Here is a 24,969-nt window from a genome sequence, read left to right as displayed (position 1 = left end):
CTCTGAATGTTGAAGGCATGGGAATTCAGAGGTGAGTGAGAGCATGTGTTAAAGCCAAGCTCTGAGCTTGGCAGTGGGAGCTGTAGAAGCTCAAGTAAAGGCAGGTGTACCGTGGCTCTGTGTTTCTGGTGGAGGCACCTGTCTCTGTCATCAAATCACAGAAGGGTTTTGGTTGGAAGGGGCCTTCACACATCATCCTGTCCAACCCCCCTGCCATGGGCAGAGGCACCTTCCACTAGACCAGGTTGCTCAAAGCCACGTCCAACGTGATCTTGAACGCTTCCAAGGCTGGAACAGCCACAGCTTCTCCGGGCAGCCTGTCCCAGTGTCTCACCACCCTCACTGTAAACCATTTCTTCCTTATGTCCAATCTAACCCTGCCCTCTTGCAGTTTAAAACCGTTGCCCCTTGTCCTGTCATGAGAGCCTCTGGTAAAAAGTCTCTTTCTGTCTTTCTTATAAGCCCCTTTTATGTACTGAAAGGCTGCAGTAAGGTCTCTCTGGAGCCTTCTCTTCTCCAGGCCAAACGACCCCAACTGTCAGCCTTTCTCTGTAGAAAGCTTTGTTTTTATTATGCAGATTTGTTTAGTTTGTGAGCACTAAAATGGTAATGAATGGCTTTCACAGGTTGAAAGAGGTTTCCTTGACTATGCTATCAGCTGATCTGGATCCCTTTGAAGGGAATGTGATGACAGACTGCCCTTGCTAGCTGTGTGCAAGAGCTGCTTTCAGATCATTCAAGGACACTGAATGATAGAGGGAGATCTGTGCATCCATTTTCTTCCTCCCAGATTACGGGTGAGATTAGTGAGCAAGCCTTTGAGGCCAGCCTGGTGGTTTGTGTGAGCTATGGTAGCAATTTCTTCTGCCTCTGTCCAGAACGTGCAGGTGGAGGATGAACACTTTGGCAGAGGTCACTGTAGTTTAACTCTATGTGCAGCTAGGTGTACAACAGATGTAAAAAAAATACCCCAACAGTTGTCTGTCTCTTCTTTTTCACTTGTAGGTTTATTCTTCAGTCTAAAGGAGTGATTCATAATCAGCTCTTAGAAAAACAGAGAATAGCCGAAGAGAAAATTAAGGAATTAGAGGTAAGTTTTTGGCAGGTAATGATGACGAAAGCAGAACATTGAAAGTCAACAAGATGCTGTTTGTTACATTCCCTGTTTTTACCGGGTACTTTTCATTCTGAAGGATTTTAACTAGGTGAAACATAGTGCCTGTTACAAGTAACCTACAAGTAATTCATGTCGCTTGGTTTCTTTGCTAGATATGCAACCCCAGTAGGGATTGGTTGTTCTGTGTGCTGATAGGAAAACTGGGGGTGAGGGATTCAAATGAGATTAGTAGGAGCAAGGTTTAAAACTGGCAAAAGGTTGTTTATGTGGTTATTCACAGCAGATAGGTGGTGTGAAACTTTGCCAGTGCTGTGGATATTAAAAGTTTACACTGGCTCAGGACAATTGCACAAATTCATGGAAGAGAAATCCATTGAGAATTACCAAATATGTAGAAATGGCATCCTGCTCAGGAAGTCCCTGAGCTAAAAATGTCTGGAGGCTGGGAAAGTATGAGGAGGAAGTACCGAATACGCCTGCCCTGTCCTTACGCTCTGCCCTAGGCATCTACTTGTGGCTGCTGTTGAAGAGCGGATCTAGGGCGAGATGGGACTTTGTTTTGACGATGTGGTCAGAACACTTCTGTGTTCTTATGTTTATCTGGTTGGAGCATTCAAGGCAGAGAAGAATATCTAGGAAATACAGTGTCTGCGCAAGTTCCAGTGTTCAAACAAGTTATCTAGTGAATCTCGGCTGCATGTACAGCTACAGTTCTTCAGAGGAGATGCTCAAAATGTACTTTTCCAAGGCCAATACTGTATTTTTTTTTCCTAGTGCCCCTAAAATATAGTTAATACAAAACCCTGTTCCTTGGTTTTGGGGGAATGACAGAGAAAGCAAAGACTGAATTGTGTCAAGCTGCTTATCTCATCTGTTAGTGTTTTGGAGAAAGTGAATGTGAAGACCAGCTAAGTAGGGACAAGCAGGAATAACAAGTTAGTGCTCAAACCTGGCAGTTCTGTCTCTGTTGTCTCCTACTTACACTAAAGCAGAAATAGAGTTTGTATTTGTTTTAATTCCTTCTTAAAACTCAGCTTGCCTGGGGAGCTGTAGGACAGGTAACATTACCATATGTTGTGTTGTCTGGAGTGTTTTCTGTGCCACATACTAAGGGGTTTTGTGTTTCTGGCCACAAGAACTTTTTCTGCACAGGGAAAGCAAGTACTCCATGGCTAGGCTATATACTTAGGCTGCTGTTAATGCAGACAAGGCGCAGTCATTTTTATTGTTATATGATAAAAGTGCTTGTATCCTGGCTACTCTGGAGCCATCCCAGATGCCAGTGGCTTTGCGCAAAGACAGCCCTGCGACTGGGGTTGGAGAACTTTGTAGCTGCATGTCTGGATTTGGAAGTGATTAGAGTGTGGTTTACAAACTGCCCATTGAGTCCCTTACTGCCAGGTCCATGGGGCTGTGGTCAACTTTTTGAGTGCTTGCGCCCTTCAGCTGTGCATCTCAGTTTCTTCCTGTTTCTGGTGGGGAATGATCTTACCCCCTGAACTTTCTGATTGCTGAGTTCAGCAGAATGGATGGAATTCCCCCCAAATTACAACCTTTGCCATTCTTACACAAAGCTCCAGAGCTGGCTCCTTTGCAAACGTGTTTTTCTGCTTCGTAGCTCCCTGTTGCTTGAGTCTCTGGTTATGGCCACTGAACTGAAGTTGCCAGCAATAGTGACTGTCTCAAAAGGTGGTGGGAATGAAAAGGTGGTTGCAACATGGGCTGTTTCTTCCTTTTAACCATGGGATAGTAGGGCTCAGATTGCCAAAACTTTAAAAGAGTTATTTTAAGTGAACATTCAAGTCCATCTTTTAACTACTCTGCTTCTAGCTGGCTGGCAGTTTTGTGAAAATGATTTCCCTTAGACTTGGAATTCTCCATGGAAAAGGACAAGCTCTTAGACTGACAACTGCTGGAAACTGAGATTTCAGGGGAAATACCTGAGTCCAAGTCAGAGAGCAGTTATCAGAGGAGTAGGGGATTTTGCTGTCCTGAAAACAAGTTGTGACAGAAGCAGGAAAGAATGTGAAACTTTGTGACCTTGTGCTTCTACTGCATCATTGTAAAATAAATATCAAACCAAGATAGGTTAAACTTCCCTCCATCCATTATTAAAACTGGAAGGATTTTAAAACTTAGGTTTATATTATACATTAACTACCTTATTACTTACTCGCATTTCCCACCTTTCATAGTTGAACCAAGCTGGTCAGAGTAATCCTCCAGTATCTATACAGTGTGGCTGATCTGGTTACTCATGTAGCGTGATCTTGAGACAATTATGCTTTGCTATTACAACACTATTGCCAGGGTATTGTGAAATGTGTAGTTTTGATACAAGCCTGAAGTTGAGAAATGCTCTCGCTGCTAGCTTGGTGCTGTTTGCAGAGGAGCACAGCACAGAGGGCTGAGTTCACTGCTGAGCTCTTCTGTAAATCCATCCAGCTGTATAGCAAGGAGACCTCCTGAGTGCTGACTATTTGAGAAAATGTGGGCTTTAAGCTGTTTCAGAGATGTGAGCTGGGTTTCCTGACATTCACAGCTGTCAGAGCGAACTGTGAAAACAATGAAGGGTTTGCATCTGGTTTGGAAGCTTTTCTCCCCTTTCTGATAGTCTCCACTGCAATGCACAATTGCAGTTATTCCTTGTCCCTCACTCTGCTCTCTTGGGTTCCTCTGCTATTGAAGTGGTGCATTGCCTTTTTCAAGGCAGCATCACCAAATCGATGTGATACTGCTAGTTTGGTCCTCCCTGCTGCTCATCGCATGGCAAAGCAGCAAGGAGAACCAGACCTGTGTTTGTACAGGGTTGTGAAAATAAGGCTTGGCTGGAGTACATATTGGACGTACTTAGCGAGAGGAACTGTGTTCTGAAAACACCAAAGGGGTATGGATGTGTATGAGGGGGTGGGTGCATAGCCTGTCAGTTACCCCGCAGAAAAAGCGAGGTAGCTTTACCCTTCTTGTTAAAGCTAAGGTATGAACGTGAGTAGATATGTGTACGTATGCAGCATTCTTAACTTCACAACTTGTGTATAATCCTTTGGAATCCAAACAGACTGCTCGGACTTGCTGGCAGCATACACATGCCTGCTTAAATGCTGTGCCAGTGAGGCTTACAAAAACCTTCTTGAATCTTGCAGAGTGATGGCATAGGCTCACTCACATACTGGCATCGGAAGCGTCCTGCTTAGCGGTGGCGATTGGATTTTTCCAGTCCTGATACTATCAAATTCTTGTTGTGTTTCATAGTACGAGGGGTATGTGTTAAATCTATTTTGAAAGCATTCTAAAGGGATGAGCACAGACTCTTTTTAGCTCAGCAATGTTTGTGCAGTATTAGGAGAAAAACCAAGTAATGTTTTTCTTCCCTTGTTTTTAAGGAAACATGATATGTGAGGGGTGGAACAATGCTTTGTTTCAGGAAATGTTATCCGTTTCCATTGTGGGGCTAGATGGATTCTGTTTTTAAATGTGGCATTTTAAAAAGAACGAACTCTGTGATGTTATAAAGACATGGAAAATTGATTCTTCGTTAGGGGTGGAGAAAGTGATTATCGCTGTGTGTTTTCTCTGATAATATCTGATAGTCCCCTTCTATCCTGCTATATTCAGCATGTTTAGTTGTCAGGCGTTGTCAGACTAAATTGCTAAAAATAACAAATAAGGAGGAGGCTTTGCTGGGCAACTCTGTCTACTGTGTGCCACTGAATTTAGCTCCCTCGTGAAAAGGGCAAAAGCAACCTGCAGCTTTCTGGTTGAATTGGATTTCAGTTTTAAACTCTGACCACAACATTGTTGTGTGCTTGTTTCCCAGGCAATTCTTTCACACATGTATGGGTGACTGAAAGTTTACTGCTGCAGAGATAAAGGGTTGGTTGTTTTCTTCTCTGTCTGCCTGGAGCAGGACATACAAGTGGGAAAGCTATACCTAAGTGCTTGATTTCTAATTCAGAAATTCTTCATGTAATACCTAAAATACCATGTCCAATTGCCCTATCAGACACAGAAATCTTCTTTGCTCTTGTTCACGGTGGAGAAATGAACCATCTGCAATCAAACACTGCTGTGCGCCATGTTTAAAGGCTTAGATGGTGTTGCAGGGCTCCTTCCTGGAAAAGTCAAAAAGTGACTGCATTGCAGTGCCAGATGGTGACCAGACGTCAGAGGTAACAAGAGACTTCTTCCCTGGTGCTGCCTGGATGCAAACTTGCTCGTGCTGCAGCTTCCATTTCTCTAATCCTCTTTCTCTAGGAGCTTTAAAATGGTTTTGCTGCAGCCCTGAGGTGTGACGGTGGTGCCCCCCTTCTCGATGAGTCGACCTGGGTGCCTCTGATGCTTGCCACAACAGTGTTTTCATACCCTGTGGGATCAAAGGTTTAAGCAGACGAGGTGTGGCTGGGGAGGAGTGCCAGAGCCTGGGAGTTCATGTTCTCTGAGCAGGTATGGCTCGGATGGACCTGCTCGGTGTGGCCGTGCGCCTCTGACGTGCTCCTGCAGCAGCTCTCTGGATGGCCCTTCGGTTTTTACGCTGAAACCATCAGCATGGAGGCCAACTCTGAGGGTGGCTTTAATGATGTGAAAACAAGTCTCTTGAGATTTGTGGTGCACTTTGCAGGCCACTGAGCGACCACCAGAAGGTAGCAATTGTTAGGCCGTTCCCAAGTTAGACCAATTTCTTCCTGGGATTTACAGCATAGAAGCTCTCATCCCATGGTTGGCTCAGGATAGGCCAGTGCCCAGGAATGTGTGGTGGGCTTTTTAAATAAACAGGGGAAAATAAGGAGTGCTCCTGTTTTCCTTTGGAGAGGGGAAGCCTCAAGAATAACCCTCTGTGCTTTAGCCTGGAGCAGATTTTGCTTTGGATGAGTGTGCTGTTCTCTCATTCCATTGCTGGCATACACGCACGTACCGAGGACATGATTTTAAACGCATGTTGTCACAGACGCTGCCCCTTGTTTCCAAGTGTACGCACAGACGAGGTCAGTCCCTGGCTTGATTTCAGCCCTGTTGGCTTTATGGCCTGGTCTGCGCTAAGGGGGGCTGCTGTGCTTCTGTCGCTGTTGTTCGTACAAGAGCCAAGCCAGAACCATTCGTGCAACCTGGGGGCTTGGCTGCAATCATGATTAGCAAACATGTACAAAACTCGTCTGGCACAGATTATTTGCAGGTTTGGGGCATTGCTGGGGAGTAGATTGATTTTTATTTTCTTGATTTGCTTGTCCTGTAAGGTGGTGTGTTGGGTGTGTTTGGGGGGGGTTGTTTGTTTTGCTCTTTGTTCCATTCTACCCCCACTCCCCTGTGTGTTGGGTGTGTTTTGGGGTTTTTATTTGTTTATTTGGCTATTTGTTCTGTTCCACACACCTCACCACCCCCCCCACGACCCCACTTTTACAGTATCTGATGTTTGGGAATTCAGAGTGGTGATATCCTTCTCTTGTCCATGAATCATACCTTGGAGTTTCATTAACTCTCCCTGGCAATCTATGAGTTAGGAGTGCAGATGTTTTCTGTGGTCAAGAGAAAGACAGTAAATGCTTCCAGAGGGTCACTTGTTCCTAGAGGTAATCTTTGCCTGCTTGCTGTAGATGGAGGTTGGATTTATCATGTAGGATTAACACACAGGTTTGCATGAACCTTTTAGGAGGAAGCTGTGGGAGCTTGGGAGCTCCACAAGTTATGGAGATTGGTGTGAAAGTGAGCTGCAGAGCCTTACCAGACCCCCTGTGAGGACCAGGCCAGGCCATAGTCTTCATCTTGCATGGTTTTGGGTGTCTGAGGCAGGTCCTTCTGGGCATGGACATTTGGACTTGGTGACGTTCCTGGGAAATTAGCTGGATGGTTGCACTCAAAGGAGTCAATGGCTCGATGTCCAAGTGGAGAGCAGTGGCTAGTGACGTTCCTCAGGGGTCGGGGTTGGGACCAGCACTGTTTCACATCTTTGCTGGTGACATGGACAGTGGGATTGAGGCAGGTTCGCTGACAGCACCAAGCTGTGTGGTGCGGTCACATGCTGGAGGGAAGGGATGGGCCATCCAGAGGGACCTGGACAGGCTGGAGAGGTGGGACATGCAAACCTCATGGAGTTCAACAAGGCCAAGGGCAAGGTCCTGCCTGTGGGTCGGGACAATCCCAAGCACAAACACAGGCTGGGCGAGGAGTGGATGGAGAGCAGCCCCAAGGAGAAGGACTTGGGGGTGTTAGTGGATGGAAAAACTGACTGTGAGCCAGCAATGTGCTCTCGCAGCCCAGACAGCCAACCGTGTGCTGGGCTGCATCAGAAGTGTGGGCAGCAGGTCCAGGGAGGGGATTCTCTCCCTCTGCTCTACTCTCGTGAGACCCCCCCTGCCTCCGCAGTGCTGTGTCCAGCTCTGGAGCACCAACATCAGAAGGACATGGACCTGCTCGAGCAGGTCCAGAGAAGACCATGAAGATGCTCGGGGAGCTGGAGCACCTCCCTGTGAGGACAGGCTGAGAGAGTTGGGGGTGTTCAGCTGGAGAGAAGGCGCTGGGGAGACCTCAGAGCGGCCTCCCAGGACTGAAAGGGGGTACAGGAAAGGTGGGAGGGACTCTTGATCAGGGGGGAAGGGATAGGATGAGGGGGAACAGTTTTAAACTGAAAGAGGATAGAATTAGATTAGATATAAGGAAGAAATTCTTCCCTGTGAGGGTGGTGAGGCCCTGGCACAGGTTGCCCAGAGAAGCTGTGGCTGCCCCCTCCCTGGAAGGGTTCAAGGCCAGGTTGGACGGGGCTTTGGGCAACCTGGGCTAGTGGAAGGTGTCCCTGCCCAGGGCAGGAGGTTGGAACTAGATGATCTTTAAGGTCCCTTCCAACCCAAACCATCCTGTGATTCTATGAAACGTGTTTCATGTTGACTCTGGCTTCTGTCATCCAGGCCTGAGGCTGTGCCTTCACTGCGGGCTTGCCCCTGCTATTTGGGCAGCGAAGCTGGAGGCTTAGGCTGGTTTTTGATGACATGGGTGGTCAAGCTGCCTGTCTAAGCTTGCTGTCAGCTGGGGAGTATCCACTGGCTCTGCCATAGGAGAGCAGAGCACAGCCTGCATGGGCAGAGCTGTCAGCATCGGTTTGCCCTCCACAGAGGTGTTTGTTTTGAAGAGAGTAGCCAAAGCTCATTTTTCTATCTTTTTTCTTTTTTTTTTTTTTTCCCTATAGGTCTGGCTGTCTTACAGGGAGGAAAATCTGCATTGTCGTTCCTGATTTTTTGAAATGAAAAATAGGCTTTAAAATAATAAAACAGTGAGAAGGTTGAGAGTGTAATGGACACAGAACTAACACTATTGGTACAAAATCATTCTTTATGGAAAAGCCCTCTGACATAGGACTGGGGCCATACAAATTTAAGGAAAATACTGGAGGAACTGGGGCATAGCTAATGCTGCTCTAATTCTTTCTGTCCCCTAAACTGACTCTGATGGTAACATGAACAATAGGCCTTATTCCTTGCTTTCAAGGCTGTGATGAATCACTGACTTAAGTCTTAATGTTTAAAGCCTCACTGTCTGTCTTATTGTCACTTGTCAAAAGTGAGGATAGCAAAAGGATTGTATTCTTACAGCCTAACTTAACGTGTATTTTATGTGGTTTCTCTTTTATCTGAATTGCATCATCTGTCATCCCAGACAAATGAAAGTTCTTTTTGTGCTGCTAGCCCCTTGTAGCTTTAAAAGGGATGCTCTTCAGTAACTACAGGAAAGGAGGGGTATTTTTTTCAATACTGGTTCTGATTCCTGTGGTAGATTTCTTAGATAAAGATCAAATAAGAATATGTTCCGCTTTGAAAATTGCGTAAGAAGCTTGTCCTGTGTTAAATAGTGCATAAGTCACTGGTTGCAAAACATGACATTGTAATCTTAGAGGCATAGAAAGAAGAAATCATCACATGTAAGAGGGCATTCCCAGCTTTCTGAAGGGGTATTCCACTGATTTAGACCTGGGATGGCTTATAAAATTTTTAACTTCTCACCATACTTTTGTGAAGAGTGGTTGTGGGTGATGCTGATTTTGGTGGAATGACATGTATTTGTAACATCACATGTGTATGGGTATGCATTTGCAAGGCTGGATCTTTCATTTGGAGCAATCATTCACCACAGCAAGTTTTCAAACTCCCAGAGTTTGCAAGCAACTGCTTAATTAGTAATTCTTTGTTAGTCTTCCCTGCACTGCAAACTGCAAATTAAGCACACAAACTAGCTGAGAGGGCAAGGGCTTCATGAAGGGAGAACTGGAATTTGATGACTCTTTATTTTCACTGTTCCTACCTTTATTTTTAGGTGGATAATTGTAGATTTTAAAAGCAGGAGAATAATTAACACGGGTGTTGATTGCTTCCTTTTAAATCCTTTAGAAGTTAGTTATAGAGATGCTTTCAAAATAAATGTATCCCAGAACATATTTTAGAATTTTTTTGGGGGGTTGCGCTGCTTTAAAAAAAAAAAAAAAAAAAAAAACCAAAAAACAAAACCAAAACCCAAACACACTAATGGGAAAAGCTTTTCAAGTGAACTTTGCCAGTATGCTCTCATTCCTTTGTAATTCAGGGAAAGTGAAATACATTATGCATTAATAAAAAACCACTTCTGCTGCGTCTAAATGGTTTTGTCCATCCAGGAGCCTACATTTAGTCATCTGGGTCTGAAAACGTTGCTTGTTTCCTCTGATTAGCATTAAGCTGCTTTTATGATTACACTGAAATCATTTTAACACAAAGTTGGCAGATAAGTCTGTCTTTGTCATTTTAAACCAGGGTCTGATTCATTGTCAAAGCTCTCCTTTGTGCTTATGGCTGCAGAAGTATCCAAAGCAACCAGCAGAGCTGGATGCGGGTCCCTCTCCAAATTCCTCCTTGCATGAGTAATAGTTAGTCACAAAACCAGGGCCGCTGTCCTTGCCTTAGTCACCAGGCCCATGCAGTCACTCCTTGCTGTCCTTTATGCCCAGCAGCTCTGGGGAGGGGGATTATCTGTGCCTGATAAACCTCCATCCTGACCCCATCTCCTCCATCTTGCCTGGGGAGAACAGGAAATGATTCTTTGGAAAGCATGCTCCTGCATGTGGGAGACCTGACCCAGCCCTGAGTCAGCTTTGTAAAGCCACACCTTGCTTGCCAGGTATGCAGGGATGCCGTCACGACTTCCTGCTGCCCCGCTGACCCGGTCGCTCCTCTCATCTGTCTGTGAATGTGTTCCTAGCGGGGATGTGCCTGCTTGCTGCTTGCGAGGCAGCCGAGTTCAAGGGCATCTGAATTAGAGGGGCGATACTGTTTAGGTGGGAGTATACATCATCTTTTTGTTGCTGGTTTGTTGAGTCTTTGAAATTTATGGAAGTAGTTTTTCTTTTAAAACAGCCTTGTTTGGCCAGGACTGCAAGAGATGAAAGGTGTGATACGATTTTGCAAAGGTCATATTGCTAGGGGGGTATTCTGATGAGCCGTACAAAGCACCAAATTAGGGAACTTAGCACATTTTGCAAGAGGCAGTTTGGTGAGGGACACTTCTGCCAGTGTAAGACTTGGGGATTTTCAGAATCTCAGTGAATTTCCCCTCCCCATGTTCTCTGTGTTTGACCTGACTCTGCTGTCATAAGTCTGGTTCGGGTGCAATATCTGACCTGAAGTAATGCACTTCTGAAAACTGCTCTAAATGAGTAATTTTGCCAAGAAGGGGTGTCCCCAAAGGAATCCTGTAGGTTGATAATATATTTCTGCTGCCACCTACTGAAAGGTTCCCGGTTGGCTTGCTTTTGTAGTGGTTAACATCAGGCTAGGGTGCATGCAGTAGTTCACTGGAATAAAAAAATGTTTCCCAGTCACGGAGAGCAGCTGTCTTCACCTCTAGAAAATGCTGTCCCGTGGCTGAGACAACAGGTATGTGCAGTGTGTTCCCGGTGGGGCTGGGGCTTGGGGACGGGAGGGCTGCTCTGCAGGCAGGTTTTCCTGCCCATTACGTTGTCCCTTCTTCTCTTGAAGGTGGCCTCCCTTGGTACTAAGTGTGGAAAGCAGCGGGTGCTTTTCCAAATTAGCTTTTTCAGAGTATGTTCCTTAGGGTTTCAGGGAGCTATGATAACCATGGGGCAAGCCCTGCTGCTTGTGCTGTAGGTAGGATCGTGATGAAGGTGGATTTGCAACAGTAGTTCTTTAGGCAGGTGCTTCTAAAGATCCTCCTGAGTTGGCAAGTGCACTTGTAGGCTTGATGTCTTATCTTCAGCAGTCTAATGCAGATGGTTTTGAAGTGACTGAGGGTCCCCGTTACCTTGTGAAAAGAATGACCAAGGGAAAACCCAGGGATCTGAATCATCACTTCTCCTCTTAAGTAAATAACATCATCGTGCTTCTGTCAGCAGCTGTCATCAGAAACCAGCTGGGCTCCCTTCCTATTGCAGTTCAGTCACTCTTGAGCAAACTCTGGGCAACTTCCTGAGAGCAATAACTCTGCTTGGAAAGTCTTGAAGTGTATCTAAATATTTGGTGGTTGCTGTAGTGTGGTAATTCCCAATGTGTACATGTGCCACGGTGTTGTACTGGGTGAGGACCAGTGCTGGGTGGACCCATCAGGGCGTAGGACTGCCTGCAGACCCACCCCACCCCATCGCTGGTACCCACTATTTCAGTTTCTCCCGAAGCAGAAGCAGCTGGGTGCTGTTCCACCTCCTTCCCATTCATGGGTTCCAAGTGAAAGCCCGTTAAACAGAATGCACGTCCTAGGCACGTCATCTTCCATGATCTCAGGCTGACCAAAATGTTTGCCTTGCCCGCGGTGCGTGTGACGATGGCTCGGTGTGCTGTTCTCTGGCTAGAGGGGTTTGGGCAATTCCAGCCACCCTAGCAGCAGCAGTGGCCTCAAAAGCAAGGGCAGCTCATGCTGCTGCTGCCAGGCCCCCAGCGTGCGGGCAGCACAGCTTGCTTCCCTCTCGGGTGAGATCCTTCCCCAGACAAGCGTGTGCTCCCAGCTCTATCTCAGGATCTGCTGATCACTTTCCCAAAGAGTGCCCCCACAGAGCCCTCGAGGAATGCTAAAAATGACCTGGGTTAACTTTGGGAGATACTGAAACTTTCAGCTAGCAGGTTTATTGAGACATTGTCACAAGATGAGTTGTATCAGGGCTCTTATTTGAGGCACTGGATCATGCTTCAAGACTCTGCAGCATTCCTCGACGAAAGCCTACTAAGCACGAGAGTGGGATGCCAGCATCTGGTGGCTGGTAGCCAAGTGTGCTGCGAGCCGTGGGGAGGGAGGTGTTCTCTGGGAAGGAACCTGCCAGCTCATTTTGTCCTCACAAGTTGGATGTGAAACAAGTCTGTAGAAAAACAGTTTAAAAAAACAAACAAACAAAAAAGGCCAAAATGAGAAGGCATTTTCCAATACCAGATCCTTAAATTTCCATAGAAACATTTTTGTTTGGGTTTAAGCATATTTGTGTTTGCAGGTCAGGGGTTGAAGCTCTTTTTCTCTTGCTGAGGTGGAGGTAAGTGGAATTTGAAGAGTGAAGGGAGTAGATGTTGAATGAGAAACCGCTACTTGAAGCAGGAAATTCACCTGTGAGCATGAGATGTAATGCAGCATGACTAAACTGTGGCTGCTGTGTGTCGGTGTCCTGCTGAGAGCAGAAGTGCTGTTTTGGCTTTTGGAGTTGAGCGTGCACGTTGTGAACTGCTGTGCTGAACTACCAGCTCTAGACAAAGCTCCGTGGACACGCAGGTCTGGCCAATGGCTGACCAGCTCTCTCTGAAGGCAGAGGTGTCTGAATCATAGTGCTGGGAGAAATATGTTGCTTTGATCATCAAAAGCCTGTCGGAGAGGAGATGATTAATTGTTTTTTCTTGCTGTGGAATCTGTGGATGCTGGCTCTTTAATCTGCCAGGAATGTCAGGTCTGGGTGCGTCGTCATCGTGCTTCTCCAGAAGCGCACTGGCCTCGCTAGCAGTGTGATGCAATGGAATCGGAGGTGGGAGGCTCAAGCAGGGGGTGACTTCCCACCATGTCAAAAGGCCACGGGCCATCTCTGTTAACCACAACTTCTTTTCTTCTTCAGGGTGTGAACTGTGATTGCATTTGCATTAAATCTAGTATTTCCGCGGCTGCTGCCAAAAGCAGATCGTGCGGAGCTGGTCAGAGGGCAAGTGTTGCCCGTGTCAGGGAGCGAAGTGCAAGGGAGCCGTGGTACGGGGCAATGGCAGGGGCGAGTGTTTATGGCGTTGCTTTTGCTGTAACCACCAGTGCCAGGGCACAGGCTCATCGCTGGGGTGCGTGTTGGTAAGAAGCATGCGCAGCGAGGGATGGGCCGTGGGTGCTGCCGTACGTAGCCTGTGGCTGGGGCCAGCCAAGCTGATGCTTCCAAGAGCTTGCGCTTAGTACACAGGTGGAGTTGAAGAGGCAGCAGGCTGGAAGCGGCCACCCAGAGCCACTGCCTGCAGCTGCCCAGCGCTGCCTGAGAGCGGAGCACGTTGGCACCAGGCACTGCAGCCCGGTGTCCTTGCTGGGGTTATGGGGTCCCGTGCGAGGCAGCTGCCCTACCCTCCTTGCGGGCAGGGCTGGGGTCGGTGGTGCCCTCCCCGCCTCTGCGGGGCTGTCGGCTGCACGGCTGTCCTTCCTGGGACGTGGTCCTGGGGGACTGACGTGTGCTGCCTGTTGGATGAGGCTGCGTGAGCAGCCAGTCCTGGTTTTGGCTGCATCTCTGATCATATGGGAGATGGCGCTTTTACTCTACACAGCTGTACTGAAACCCCACACAGGTTAGCCCCTCGCCCCACACACCTGGTTTAGGAGGATTGCAGGAAGGCTCAGAAGTGGGGAAGGCTCCTGAGAGCTGGGAGGGGAGAGTAAGGGCCAGGCCTGATGGCACCATCTGCGGTCAGGTGCAGGAGAGCCTCAGAGCCCCCTGTAGATGCTGGGAGGCCCAGCAGGTGGGGTTCACTCTGCTGCCCAAAGAAGAGTTCTTGTCCATCTCTTCTTGCCCTCCATCTCTGTTCCAGGTAGCCATTAGCATGGAAAACCTACTTCCAGCAAGCAGATTTAGGTGAGAACATTTCCTCTTGGGCTAGTTTTCATACAGATCATCAGGGCTGTGGTTTGTCTGGCTCCCAAGCACTGCAGCCCTTCCTGGCTGTTGTTGGCAGTGGGATTAGTTTAAGGGAATGATGAAACTATAGGCTGGAAGGCATTGACTGCGCTGGCTTTCTGGGGGCATCTTCTGCGGCTTTGTCCCCTACCAGCTGTTCTGCGTGTGGCCCAGACCTTGCTAGCCTCTTGCAGTAGCTGCGTGTTGGTCTTGTGTCCCAGTGCAGGTGGCGGTGCCCGTCCTGTGCAGAGGCAGAGTGGGGCAGGAGGGGGATGGAGGGGCTGTCCCTGCAAATAAGGGGTTGGATGAGAACGGGTGAGTGGCCTGTGGTGGGACCAAGTGGGGGTGCAAGAGCTTGTCCCGTGCTGGAGCTGGGCAGCTGGCTTGAGTTCAGAGGGCATGCAAAGCATGCTGTCTGCCTGGAAATCTGTAGCTGCAGATCCTACTACCTTCCCACGTGCCTTCAGCCACCTTCAAGGCAGCCTCCGGCTCCCCTGCCTTGCTTCTGAGGTAGAGAGGCTTCTCGTGAGCTGATGGGACCTGCAACCTCAGGTCATTCCTCCCTGTGTGGGAGTTGCTGTTCGTGGGTCATGGAAACAAAGCAGGGTTTCTGAAAGCTCTGTGCCCTGGCTGAGCGGGCGTTCAGAAGCTGTGCCTCTTAAATAAGTTTCAGTAACACTCAAGAAGTGTATTTTGCAGTGTGGTAAATAAATCTCTAGCAAGTGGATGTGGCAATCACGAACCAGGAGGAGGAACTGGCCCCTCACTGCAGTCAGAGCCAGTGGGTGACAAACCAGCCTCTTCCTGCTGTGCTGTCTGTATTTCCTCCTTTGCTGCCTTGCCACACTCCTTGTGTAACTGCTGGGGAGACGCCAGCACCTCGTGGCACTGCCCGTCCTCGCTGCAGAGCGTGGCCCTGTTTGTAAGCCATGAGTTGGGGCTTTTCTGGGAGCTGAGTGGCATGTGTCACCTTCACCCCATCGCCTTTCCAAAGCAAGTCTGCTTTCTCAGTCCTGCCCTGGATCTCCGTGACTCAGGCAGTGGTATCTCTTGCTCTTTTGGGTAACCACCTTGTCTGGCCAGAGGCCTGCAGAAACTGGTGGGTGGGTGGAGGCAGTTTACAGCACTGCTGGTGTGGGGAGCAAGTAGGAGCTCTGCATCTGCCGCTCGTAGGTTGTGCAGCCTCTGAAGTCAGTGGCTTGTTGTGCAGGGCCAGTGTGCTGCCACGTGTCCTTGGGTTCCTGACTGGCGAGCACTGGAGTCACTGGTGTAGAAGTAATATCAGAGGCTACAGAGAGCAGCAGCCTTTGATTTCATGAGGGACCAAAACTAGCAGTAGTTCTGGCATTGCACTGGAAATTTGCTGCTAGCTGCACTTGCCTTGGCACAGGCAACAGGGAATTAGCACTTGGAGCGGCGAACACACCTTCACGGGAAGATATACGCAGCTAATTGGGTGATGAACTAAAACCTAGTAGCCACGGGCTGGCCCAAAACGTGGGGTCAGAGGATATAGGGTTAACTAGGACTGCGAGTCAACCTAGGCTGGGGAAGCTTGGAGGTGGGGCTTGGGAGGCTGTGGTAGTGTTCCTCTGCAGGGAGCCGATACCACCAGCCTGGCAGATCTGGCTGGACCGGAACAGCCTCCAGGGTGACTTAAGATCGTTGCTGTCAGCCGGTCTCTGGGCTCGCGGGGAGCCGGGGTGACTCGCCGTGTGTGTCAGCCTGCTTGCTCACAGCGCTGCTCCTGGGCAGGCGCACCCGGGAGAGAAGGGGTTTCCTGTCTAGACCCCAGTAATCGCGGCGAGGAGGGGTTTGCACGCAAGCTCCTGCTCTTTTTCCTGTGATTACCGAAGCAGAAGCCAGGCCACAGCTCCTCGGGAGGGAACACCTCACTTCTGCCATGTGTCTTGGAAAATACGGTGACCGTCTGCTCCTCGCCCCCCCTTGCTTTGGGCCGTTAGTCAGAGCGGGCGCCAGCTGCCCCGCTGCCTCTGCTGCTGCCGGCCGCTGGGAGAGCTCGGGAAGTTTGCAGCCCCCCCAGCTGTGGGTGCAGGGTTTCCCTTGATGCTCAAGGGATGCTCCTTAAGCCTGGGAATGAGTGTCCTTGGAGACTGCTTTTGGGAGGAAGGAGTAAAACTTCAAGACCAGCCCAGAGCCTCTTGCCCTAGAAGCTACATGACTGAGGAGCGTGACTGAGGGAAATGCAAATTCCCTGAATCCTCACCTGCCTGGGACTTGAGGTGATGCTTAAGTAAAGAAATGGCATTAAACCGTGTCCCTTTGCCATGAGCTGTGTAGCTCCAGCACCCCCGCTCCCCCAGGGAGGGCAGAGCATGCCGCTGTGCAGGGGGGACAGCGTGGATCTGCGTGGGCCATGCCAGCCATGAACACTCCTGCGCTGTGTCAGGCCACGTTAGTGCTCAGAGTCCCTTGTCCTTGAGAAAGCAGGGCCCAAACGGTGGCCAGCACCGCTCCCTAACAGGGGACGTTTGAAATCCCACCGTGTTAGGAGAACAGAGCCGTCATTTGCAGCCTGCCAGCTCCTGGCCGCATGTGGAGGCTTCCCTGTGTGGTGGCAGGGCCGCCTGGCTCTTCTGAGATTGCTGCCGGGGCCAGCCTGCCCGCGGAGAGCTGCTCTTGCTGCCTGCTGGGCACAGAAGGGAGGGCAGAGGACAGAAAGCCAGAACTGTTTCATAGACTAATTTAACCGTCCAGAAATGTTTTAGTAATAAATGAACACGTAGAAGCCTTTCTCCTCCAGTCAGCAGAGCTCGGTGGAGCTCGGCCCCACGCAGGTTTTCCAGGCCCTGTTTCCCCTTGCAGCTTGCAGATTCAGTTCCCTAGATGTGAAATCCCTCGACGTCTGTCTGGGCGGCGTGCGAGCGGCACGCTGGTGGCAGAAGTCCTCCTGCTCGTGCGTCAGCGAGTCGTGGCAGCAGGAACCCGCGCTGCGCCGCCTCTCCCAGCGGTTTCCTGAAAAGCAGCTCTTGTAAGTGAGAGGGATCCCACGTGCCTGGGTACCGTGTGAGAGGGACAAGGAGCCTTTTGCCGTACCCACAGCCCTAGCTGTTGCTAACAACCTTTACTGTTTAAATAAAAGCCCTTCAGTATTTAGAAATGGGGCTGGAAGAGATATCCTCATGGCATGGGCATTGCAGCTGAGTTTACAGAAGCCGCTGCAGGCTTTCTGCAAGGGGACAGACTGGGAGCGATGGCAGCAGGACTGTCCCGTGTGCTAAGGAATTTTCCTTCAGCGTGTCGTGTCCCGGCTCCCTGTGGGCTTGCAGGAGTCAGGGGGAAGGCTGTCAGGGGAGCATCAACTTTGCAGTTCTTGCCTGTTGCCAGCTGGCAGGGGCTGTGTCCTCTGGCTTGCACACAAGCTCCCCCCCCGCCCCACTTGCCCCCCGTAGCAGGAGCTTGCTTCTGCTGCAGCCTGCACCCATGGGTGCTGCTCTGCAGCCAGCAGGCAGCTGGGGAGCACTCGAGAGCAGCATGTGCTTTTACCCTTTCCTCCAGCCCCCCTGCGTGGCTGAGCAGTGCTGAGGACTTCAGCTGTCCCCCTTTAGCTGTCCTTGGTGTTGGTGGGCTTTGGAGGTCATTCAGGCCATACTGGGCTCCTCTGCCTGTGGCTGGGGAGGTGATTAGTGGAGCCTCTGGCAGGATGCTCTAGGCTGAGGCCCGAACTTCTGTAATTTAATAATAATCCAGCCAATGCTTACTGGTACCCAGCTTGTCCCAGAGAGCAGGCTCTGGAGCTCCCCAGGCCTGGGGGAAGGTGCTCGGTGTGTGGCTGTGGGAGCACCGTGCTGCAGCGGGCGTGCCACGAGGCTGTCCTTGTGAGGACAGGTACTGCCCGAGCAGCCCCGTGTATGCCCCCGAGGCCTCTCCCCGTGGTCCTCTGCAAGCCCAGCTCTGGGGAGCCCCCCCGAGGTCCCCCCAGCCCGTAGCACAATGTGTTTGAAGCGGTGTTCTCCCTGCTGCCGCCGAAGGAGCCAGGGCTGCCTGTGCTCACACAGCAACACCTTCTGCTGGCCTGGTGTCTGCCGGAGACTGTTGTGTCTGTTGTTTGGAAACCCAGAGAAAATAGTCAAAAGAGCCAAGTGCTGAGTTTTCCAGTCACCTAGGAGCACCCAGACTAGCAGGAAAAAACGCTGCATGCTGAATTCCTATCTTGGGATGCACAGCTTTGGGCTGCTTCCCTGCCAAGCCTAGCATAATTAAAGATGATTAAGGAAACACATGTATTTGGTGATGATGCCAGGGAATTTCTGATCTGGGTTTAGAAAACTGGCCCAGCTGGGAAAAAGAGCCTTTTTTACCCAAGTGCAAAAGGATTTTGCTGTTGTCTCCATAAGGCCTCAGCATGTTAGTTCCTCTGTAGGTTCCGAGTGGTGCAGGATCTGATTTCCTTTTCCTTCATCGCTACAGTTAATGTATCCCACTTTTTGCAGCTCTGCTGTTGCAACCTTGGTGACAGCTCTGGGGAAGTTTCAGAGGGAACAAAATTCAAAGTCCATGTAAACATTGCCCAGGCTAAACTTTAGCACTTCCAGGTGCCTCTGGAAATGAATAACCTCTGTCTGCACTTTGGGAAACCTGTCGGGCCCTCGGTGCCCTCAGCAGGCTGCTGCTCTGCCCTGGGCAGCCCTTGGCCCCACCACCCTGGCACGTGCTGTTGGTGCTGAGGTGAACCTTAACTCTCCTCTGTTTTTTTTGCCTTGCAGCAGAAGAAGTCGTACCTGGAGCGGAGCGTGAAGGAAGCGGAAGATAACATCCGGGAAATGCTGATGGCCCGAAGGGCGCAGTAGCTGTGTGGTTCCCCCCTGGGCCTCCTGCGACACCCTCGGGGGGGGTTTTGGGCAGCTTTACTGTTGCGCTGCTCACCGCCGCCTCCCTGCACGAGCTCCGTTCTGTGGGAGTTTTAATAAAACTCTGCTGTGAAGCTCATCGCCTGCTGCCTCAGCATCTCACAGTGGCTGCTCTCCCTGCGGGGATGTGAGGGAGAAAGGAGGTGGGGGGGGATTTGGGGAGAGGACCCTTCAAGGAATCCTCTTTGCTTTACAGCAGCCGTAGCCCTCACCCTGGGGGAAGAGCCTGGGCGCTGCCTGGTGCTGGGCAGCAGGGAGGGCTCACTTCATTGTTCTGCTGGAGGGGGGCTGGTGAAACTGCAGCCGGGGGAAAAGGGAGGCTGGCAGGGCAGGGCCAGCAGTCACAGGCACCTCCAGCTCCCCCCTGGGTGGCCGTTTATTCTGTCAGCGGGGACAGGCCCTGGTTCCCTCCTTGTACACGCAGGCCTGGCAGAGCCCCAGCGCGGCAGCGAGCTGGTGGAGGGCCAGTGCCACCCTGTGCTTTGTGCTCACAGTGCACCAGCCCGGCCTCCTCCCCCTGCTCCTGGCTCCGGGGCTGTTCTGAAACGGCGCTTTCAGGGATGTCTTCTCTCCTGCCAGCAGCAACTTGGGATCTTGCAGCTGGTTGGGGTTTCCAGGTCCCGTTGCCAACCCTCCGTGCTCTCGCCCCGTGGATGTGTGGGTGCTGTCACGCTCTGGGCTGGCCCTTCCCCACCTGCTTCCCTCCAGGCCCCCTCATGTGCTCACGGCCTGGTCCAGCCTCTTCTTCGCTGGTGATCACAGGCCTGCACTGGGCTGCCCCAGGGTGCAGGGGCCCAGGGGCTGCTCCCGCCAGGGCACTCGCACCCTGCGCACACACACGCACGCACGCTCAGAGGGAGCCCTCACCCAGGACGGAGTTTAACAGGAATTTGGTAAGATCGGACAGACTGTGCTGGACAAGCACTGACCAGCTGGTCATTTACTCCAGCTGGCCCTTTCATCCCTGAACCTCACTATTTTCCCACACTTGTTCCTCCTCAAATCACCTCCACCTCAGGGTCCTCCACTAAACATCCCAGAGCAAGTCCTGTGCAATCCCAAACAGCTTTTCCCTGCATCAGCTAACGTGTCCCACCCCAGGCATCAGCCCCTCATTCCAACAGGCGTTCTGGAGAGCTGCTCTGGGTCACCCGTGGGACAGGCATTGCCTGGATGTGGGGCTGAGGCTCTGTGGGGACAGCCCCGAGTTCCTTGGGTTGCCTTCCTACCTGCCGTTGTCCCCATGTGCTCCCTGGGGCTTGGGGCTGGGCCTGCGAGGGGCTGAGGGCCCTGGGATGGGCCTGGAGTGGCCTCTCCCCTGCTGGGCTGGCTGGGCTCCCGCGGGGTGTGCGGAGGGGCTCCATTCCCTACCTGGCCTGGTGCTTGCTGGTGTCTGGCACCACCCAGCAGAGCCACAGGGGTGGGCAGAGCCTCCTGCACCCGTTCTGGTCCTGGGGCAGGGCACAGGCCTGGCCTGGGCAGGCCGGATCAGCCCGGAGCTGGGCTCAGCAGCCAGGGACGCCCCAGAACCCAGGGCAGCCTCTCCCCATGGCGCGTGGGAGCTGTGGTGTCCCCAAGGCCACCGCAGCACCAGGGGCAGCATGTGCAGGGGGTCGCTGCTGCGGCCACCAGGACTGCAGCCACTTTGTGACGGGTGCCAGAGCAGGGACAGAGCAAGGCCAAGCTGAGTCCTCGCCTCTACCCTCACCGGGGTCCGGGGGGCAAATGGCCCCAGACCAGCCAGCCCAGACCAGCCCCTGCTCCTGCCTGTGGCACAGCAAGAACCAGCCTCGTGTCCAGCGAGGCCACTCCTGGGGCTGGAGGAGGGGGCGAGGGGCAGGCAGGGGTCTGAGCGCAGGGCAGCTGAACGCGCCGTGTTTAACACCCCGCACCCCCGCCGAGGCACGGCGAGGCAGGGCCCAGCTCTCCTGCGCCCCGGCAGCTGCCGGGGAGGTGCTGGGACGGCTCCTGGGCAGGGAGCCCCTGGGAGCACGGCAGCAGCCCTGGGCCTAGAACTGCAACCTGCGGGGCGGGGGGACAGCCCCCAAGCAAGGGGCTTGAAGGCTGCTGGGGACAGGCTGCTGCCAGGGGCCCTCCTCAACCCAAACCAAATTGTCTTGCCCCAGACCAGAGCCCCAAAACTGCATTTCTGAGACCCAAGCGGAGGTGCACAGAGTACCCGGGCTGTGCCAGTCAGGGGGGAACTCCCCGACAAGAAGCGCAGAGGAACCCAGTGAGGTGCCTTGCGAGGCCTGAGCGAAGTCCGTGGCACAGTGGCCGTGGCCCTGCCAAGCAGCTCGCAGCTGAGCCCCGGCTTTACCGGGGTTCCCTTCGGCCTGGGTGCCAGAGCCGGGCCCCGGGAGGAGCAGGGGAGCAGAGCTGCTGCCTCGGCTGTGGCACAGGAAGAGCGTTAGGGGACAGGCACAACCCTCCCCCTTCCCTCGGGGAGCCTGGCTGCAGCGTACACAAACCACGCGATGGCGAGCACGGCGCTGCGCAGTCCTGCTGCAAAAGGCACGAGAGCACCAGGTACCGTCAGGCAAAGCAAAGCCCGTGTGTGTCAGTGCACCGGGACTGGTTTTGCTCCTGAGACAGGGAGAACAGCAGGAACTGGGGCAGTGGGCAGCTGGGTGGGAACCACCCCCCATGGCGACAGCAGCGGGTTTGCCCACTTTTCTGCAGACAAAATCTTTTTATCCCTCTTCTGGCCATGGAACAGCTTCAGCTGTACGTCCTCAGCACTAAATTAATCCATGGCCTTGTTTCTTCTTACCCATTAGTTCAGCCCCCCAAGCCCGCACTCTGCAGCAGGGGGATGATGGATCACTGCTCAAAGCCCCGGAGCAGGATCGACCCTCCCCCAGGAGCCACTGGCACAGGCGTGCAGCAGCTCTCTGCCATCCCGGGAGCTGCTGCAGAGGGCCCCAGTCCCAGGAGGGGACCTCCACATCCAGCCCTGAGTACGCAGAGGGATGAAACCCTGACCGGGCTGTCCTGTGCGGGACAAGGGGGCCGCTGGTGTCGGGCACAGGCGCCCCCCCCTCCCCAGCCCAGCTGGTTTCACTGCGCTCTCACGGCTCACACAGCAGGTTGCTGCAGAAAATCCCCCAGACGCTGGTGACAGCAGGGCCAGACACCCCCCGGCCAGGGACCAGCGAGGGGCTGAGGCACAGACTTCTGCAGCAAAGCTGCTCCAAGCCAAGTCCATCCCTGCTGCTGCAGAGTCAGCACGTGTGGGAGGCTGAGAACAGACAGCGACGGGGGAAGCACACCCTCTACGGGACAGATTTATTGAGACAGTCAGGACCTAGCAAAGAAAATCAACTGTTGGCTTTAATTATTGCATACATCTTCATTTCTAGGACTAGGAAAATTTCAACTGATAAATATACATTTCATCAGAATGCCTTTGGCTGAAATACACCATTAGCACATTCTTCAAAGTTACAACAAAAGTCTTAGAAATGTTAAAAAGGGATTTTTCCTTTACTAAAATAAAGGAGTGCACCCCCCACCCCAACAAGGCGCTAGGACTGACAGACGGGAACCCGCGGCTGTGCAAAGCAGAGCGTTGATTACAGTAACAGAAGGAAGTCAGGAGAGGAGTGGGGAGCCTGCAGAGCGCTCCGCGAGAGGACCAGCGGTCAGGTCAGCATGTCCCAGAGGCAGCAGCAGCAGAGTGCGGTCCAGCACGCCGTCAGGCAGGCGCTCTCGCCCGTGTCGTCCCTCCGCCGCTCCTCCACGACGTACACTGCAGGGGCAGGAGAGCTCGGTCAGTCGGAGAGCAGCGCGGCAACGCCCGCAGCGGCCAAGCCGGCCCAGCCCCGCGGCCCCCCGCACCCCAGAACTCGCGTTGGGTGGCCCACGCTTGGCGGAGACAAGCAGCGGCACAGGCGAGCGCTCACAGGAGCGGAGGTGCCGGGCTCTGTGCTGCGTCCGCAGCCCCTTGGGCACCATTTCATCACCGCAGTGGCACCCCACGGGGACTTGCTGCCCCCTCCCATCACCGGCAGCACCCCTCAGAAGGGTCCTTGGGGGAGCACTTCTGTCTGCAGCCAGGCCCAGGCTGCTGGGACTGCACAATGGTACGACCTCGAGACAGGCAGCTGGTGCAGGTCAGCCAGGCCCAGGCTGCCGCTACGTCGCAAACGGTTATTGAGCAAGAAAACAGGCTCGGTCTGGAAGGCTCCGAGTGAGCTGCCCTCCTGGCAGCGCTGGTGCCTAAGCCTCCCTGCCTGCCCCTGCCCTCTGGCAGCCCCCAGCCAGCGGGAGGTCCCCGGAGCAGCGCGCCTGCAGGTGCCCCAGCTGAAGCCTTCCAGGCCCCGCACAGCAGCCGGTCCCGGGGCGGGCAGCACCCAGCCCAGGCAGCCGTGCTGGGGGGGACCCTGCACTCCTCCTACGGCATCTGTGGTGCTGGGGAGGGAGCACATGAAGGAGGGTGGCGGGTCAGATGTGCCAAAGGGCCAAACTCCCACCCGCCTGTTCACTCACTGGCCCTCCTCAGCAGGGCAAGGTGGGAAAAGAGAATGAGAAAGCCTGTGGGTTGTATAAAGACAGGGAGACTGCTCACCTATGACCATCATGGGAAAAACAGGCTCATCTTGGGGACAATGACATTAATTTATCACTAATTAAAATAGATTTGGGTGGTGAGGAATGAAGACAAACACTAAAACCACCTTTCCTCCCGTCTCCTCCTCCTCCTCCTCCCTGGAGCAGCACTGGGGGACAGGGAGTTGGGTCTGTGCCCTGTGCGCAGCAGCTCCTCTCCTCTCTGCCACGAGCGATGGGACCCTGTGTGCCAACAGGGAGGTGACACCTGCGGGCTGGGGTTCTTCTCCTGCCCTCTCGGCAGAGCCCCTGCCCCCCCAGGCAGCCTGTGTTCTGTGTACACTGATCAGGCACCTGCTGATGGAGAAGGCAGCTCAAGGCTCCTGGCAGTGGGAGCAGCTGCCCTGAACCAGAGTGGGCACTGCTGGGGGCAGGCGCAGAGCTCCCAGCTGGCCTGAGCTCCAGCACGGCCCAGCCTTTGGGCACCAGTGTAGGGTCCCTGCCAGCAGAGCCTGCTCCAGCACGGGTCCTCTCCACGGGCCGCAGGTCCTTCTGGAAACACCCACCCGCTCCACAGTCCTCCACAGGTCGCAGCAAATACCTGGAGCACCTCCTCCTCCAACCCTCTGCTGTTTCTCACTTTTGTTCCCCTCCCTCTCTGGCCTTTTTCATCCTTTCTTAAATACACTCTCAGAGAGGCACCACCAGCTTTGCTGATGTGCTCAGCAGTGTCCTCTGTAAGTCTGCTGGGGAGCCTACAGCAGGACAACGAGGCGAGGGCCCAGGGCAGGAGGTAGTCCCAGGGTGAGATTCAGCTACTGCCTGTGAAGGGCCGGGGGTAAGTGGGTCCAGACAAGTCCTGGGAAGAGCCGAGTCAGTGGCAGAGCAATGTCCCTCCTGCCCCTCAAGGCTGGAGAGAGCTCACTCTGCATTTTGGACATTGGGCAGAGGGTGCTTTTGCACCAGCCAGCACTTCTCAGGGGTGGGAAGAGCTTGTTCTTCCCAGGCAGCAGGCCCCACAGAAACAGCAGGGATCAGCTCTGGCTGACCCGGCTCTAAAGCCACCGGGTCCCTGCGAGGAGAGCAGGAGGTGGCTGTGGCGGAGCTGGGATGCACAACGTCCAGAGCCCCCTCCAGCAGCCTCCACAGCTGCGCTCAAGGAACACCAACAGCGCCCATGGCCAGAGGGCTCCAGGACCAGCAGCAGGCGCGTGGGTTCCTTGCCGCTGGGTCACTTCCATGCACAAAAGCCAGTTTTAGCACAGTGAAGATGACAAGAACCTGCCTGCTGCCAGGTCTGGCCAGGCCACAGGCAGGAAAGGCTGGATAGGCACCCAGGATAGAGTTTTCCA

The 24,969-nt window shown here is 52.9% G+C and overlaps 2 protein-coding genes across 4 annotated transcripts in view; one reads left to right on the top strand and one right to left on the bottom strand.

Moving 5' to 3' along the window:
* The window catches only part of PFDN1 (prefoldin subunit 1), a 33,425-nt gene extending 14,280 nt beyond the window's left edge, over nt 1-19,145 (top strand). For both annotated transcript variants that reach the window (XM_074838803.1, XM_074838802.1), the window contains exons 3-4: nt 1,006-1,090; nt 18,923-19,145. In XM_074838803.1, the coding sequence (XP_074694904.1) occupies nt 1,006-1,090; nt 18,923-19,006 (169 nt within the window). In that variant the 3' untranslated portion in view covers nt 19,007-19,145. The remainder of the gene's footprint in view (nt 1-1,005; nt 1,091-18,922) is intronic.
* Nucleotides 19,146-22,381: 3,236 nt separating this feature from the next.
* CYSTM1 (cysteine rich transmembrane module containing 1) overlaps nt 22,382-24,969 on the bottom strand; it is a 29,024-nt gene continuing 26,436 nt past the window's right edge. For both annotated transcript variants that reach the window (XM_074838681.1, XM_074838682.1), the window contains exon 3: nt 22,382-22,817. In XM_074838681.1, coding sequence (XP_074694782.1) covers nt 22,711-22,817 — 107 coding nt within the window. In that variant the 3' untranslated portion in view covers nt 22,382-22,710. The remainder of the gene's footprint in view (nt 22,818-24,969) is intronic.

This window comes from Strix aluco, chromosome 13 (genome assembly GCF_031877795.1).
Source record: "Strix aluco isolate bStrAlu1 chromosome 13, bStrAlu1.hap1, whole genome shotgun sequence".
Classification (NCBI taxonomy): Eukaryota; Metazoa; Chordata; class Aves; order Strigiformes; family Strigidae; genus Strix; species Strix aluco.
This window is presented reverse-complemented; position numbering and strand designations above follow the sequence as displayed.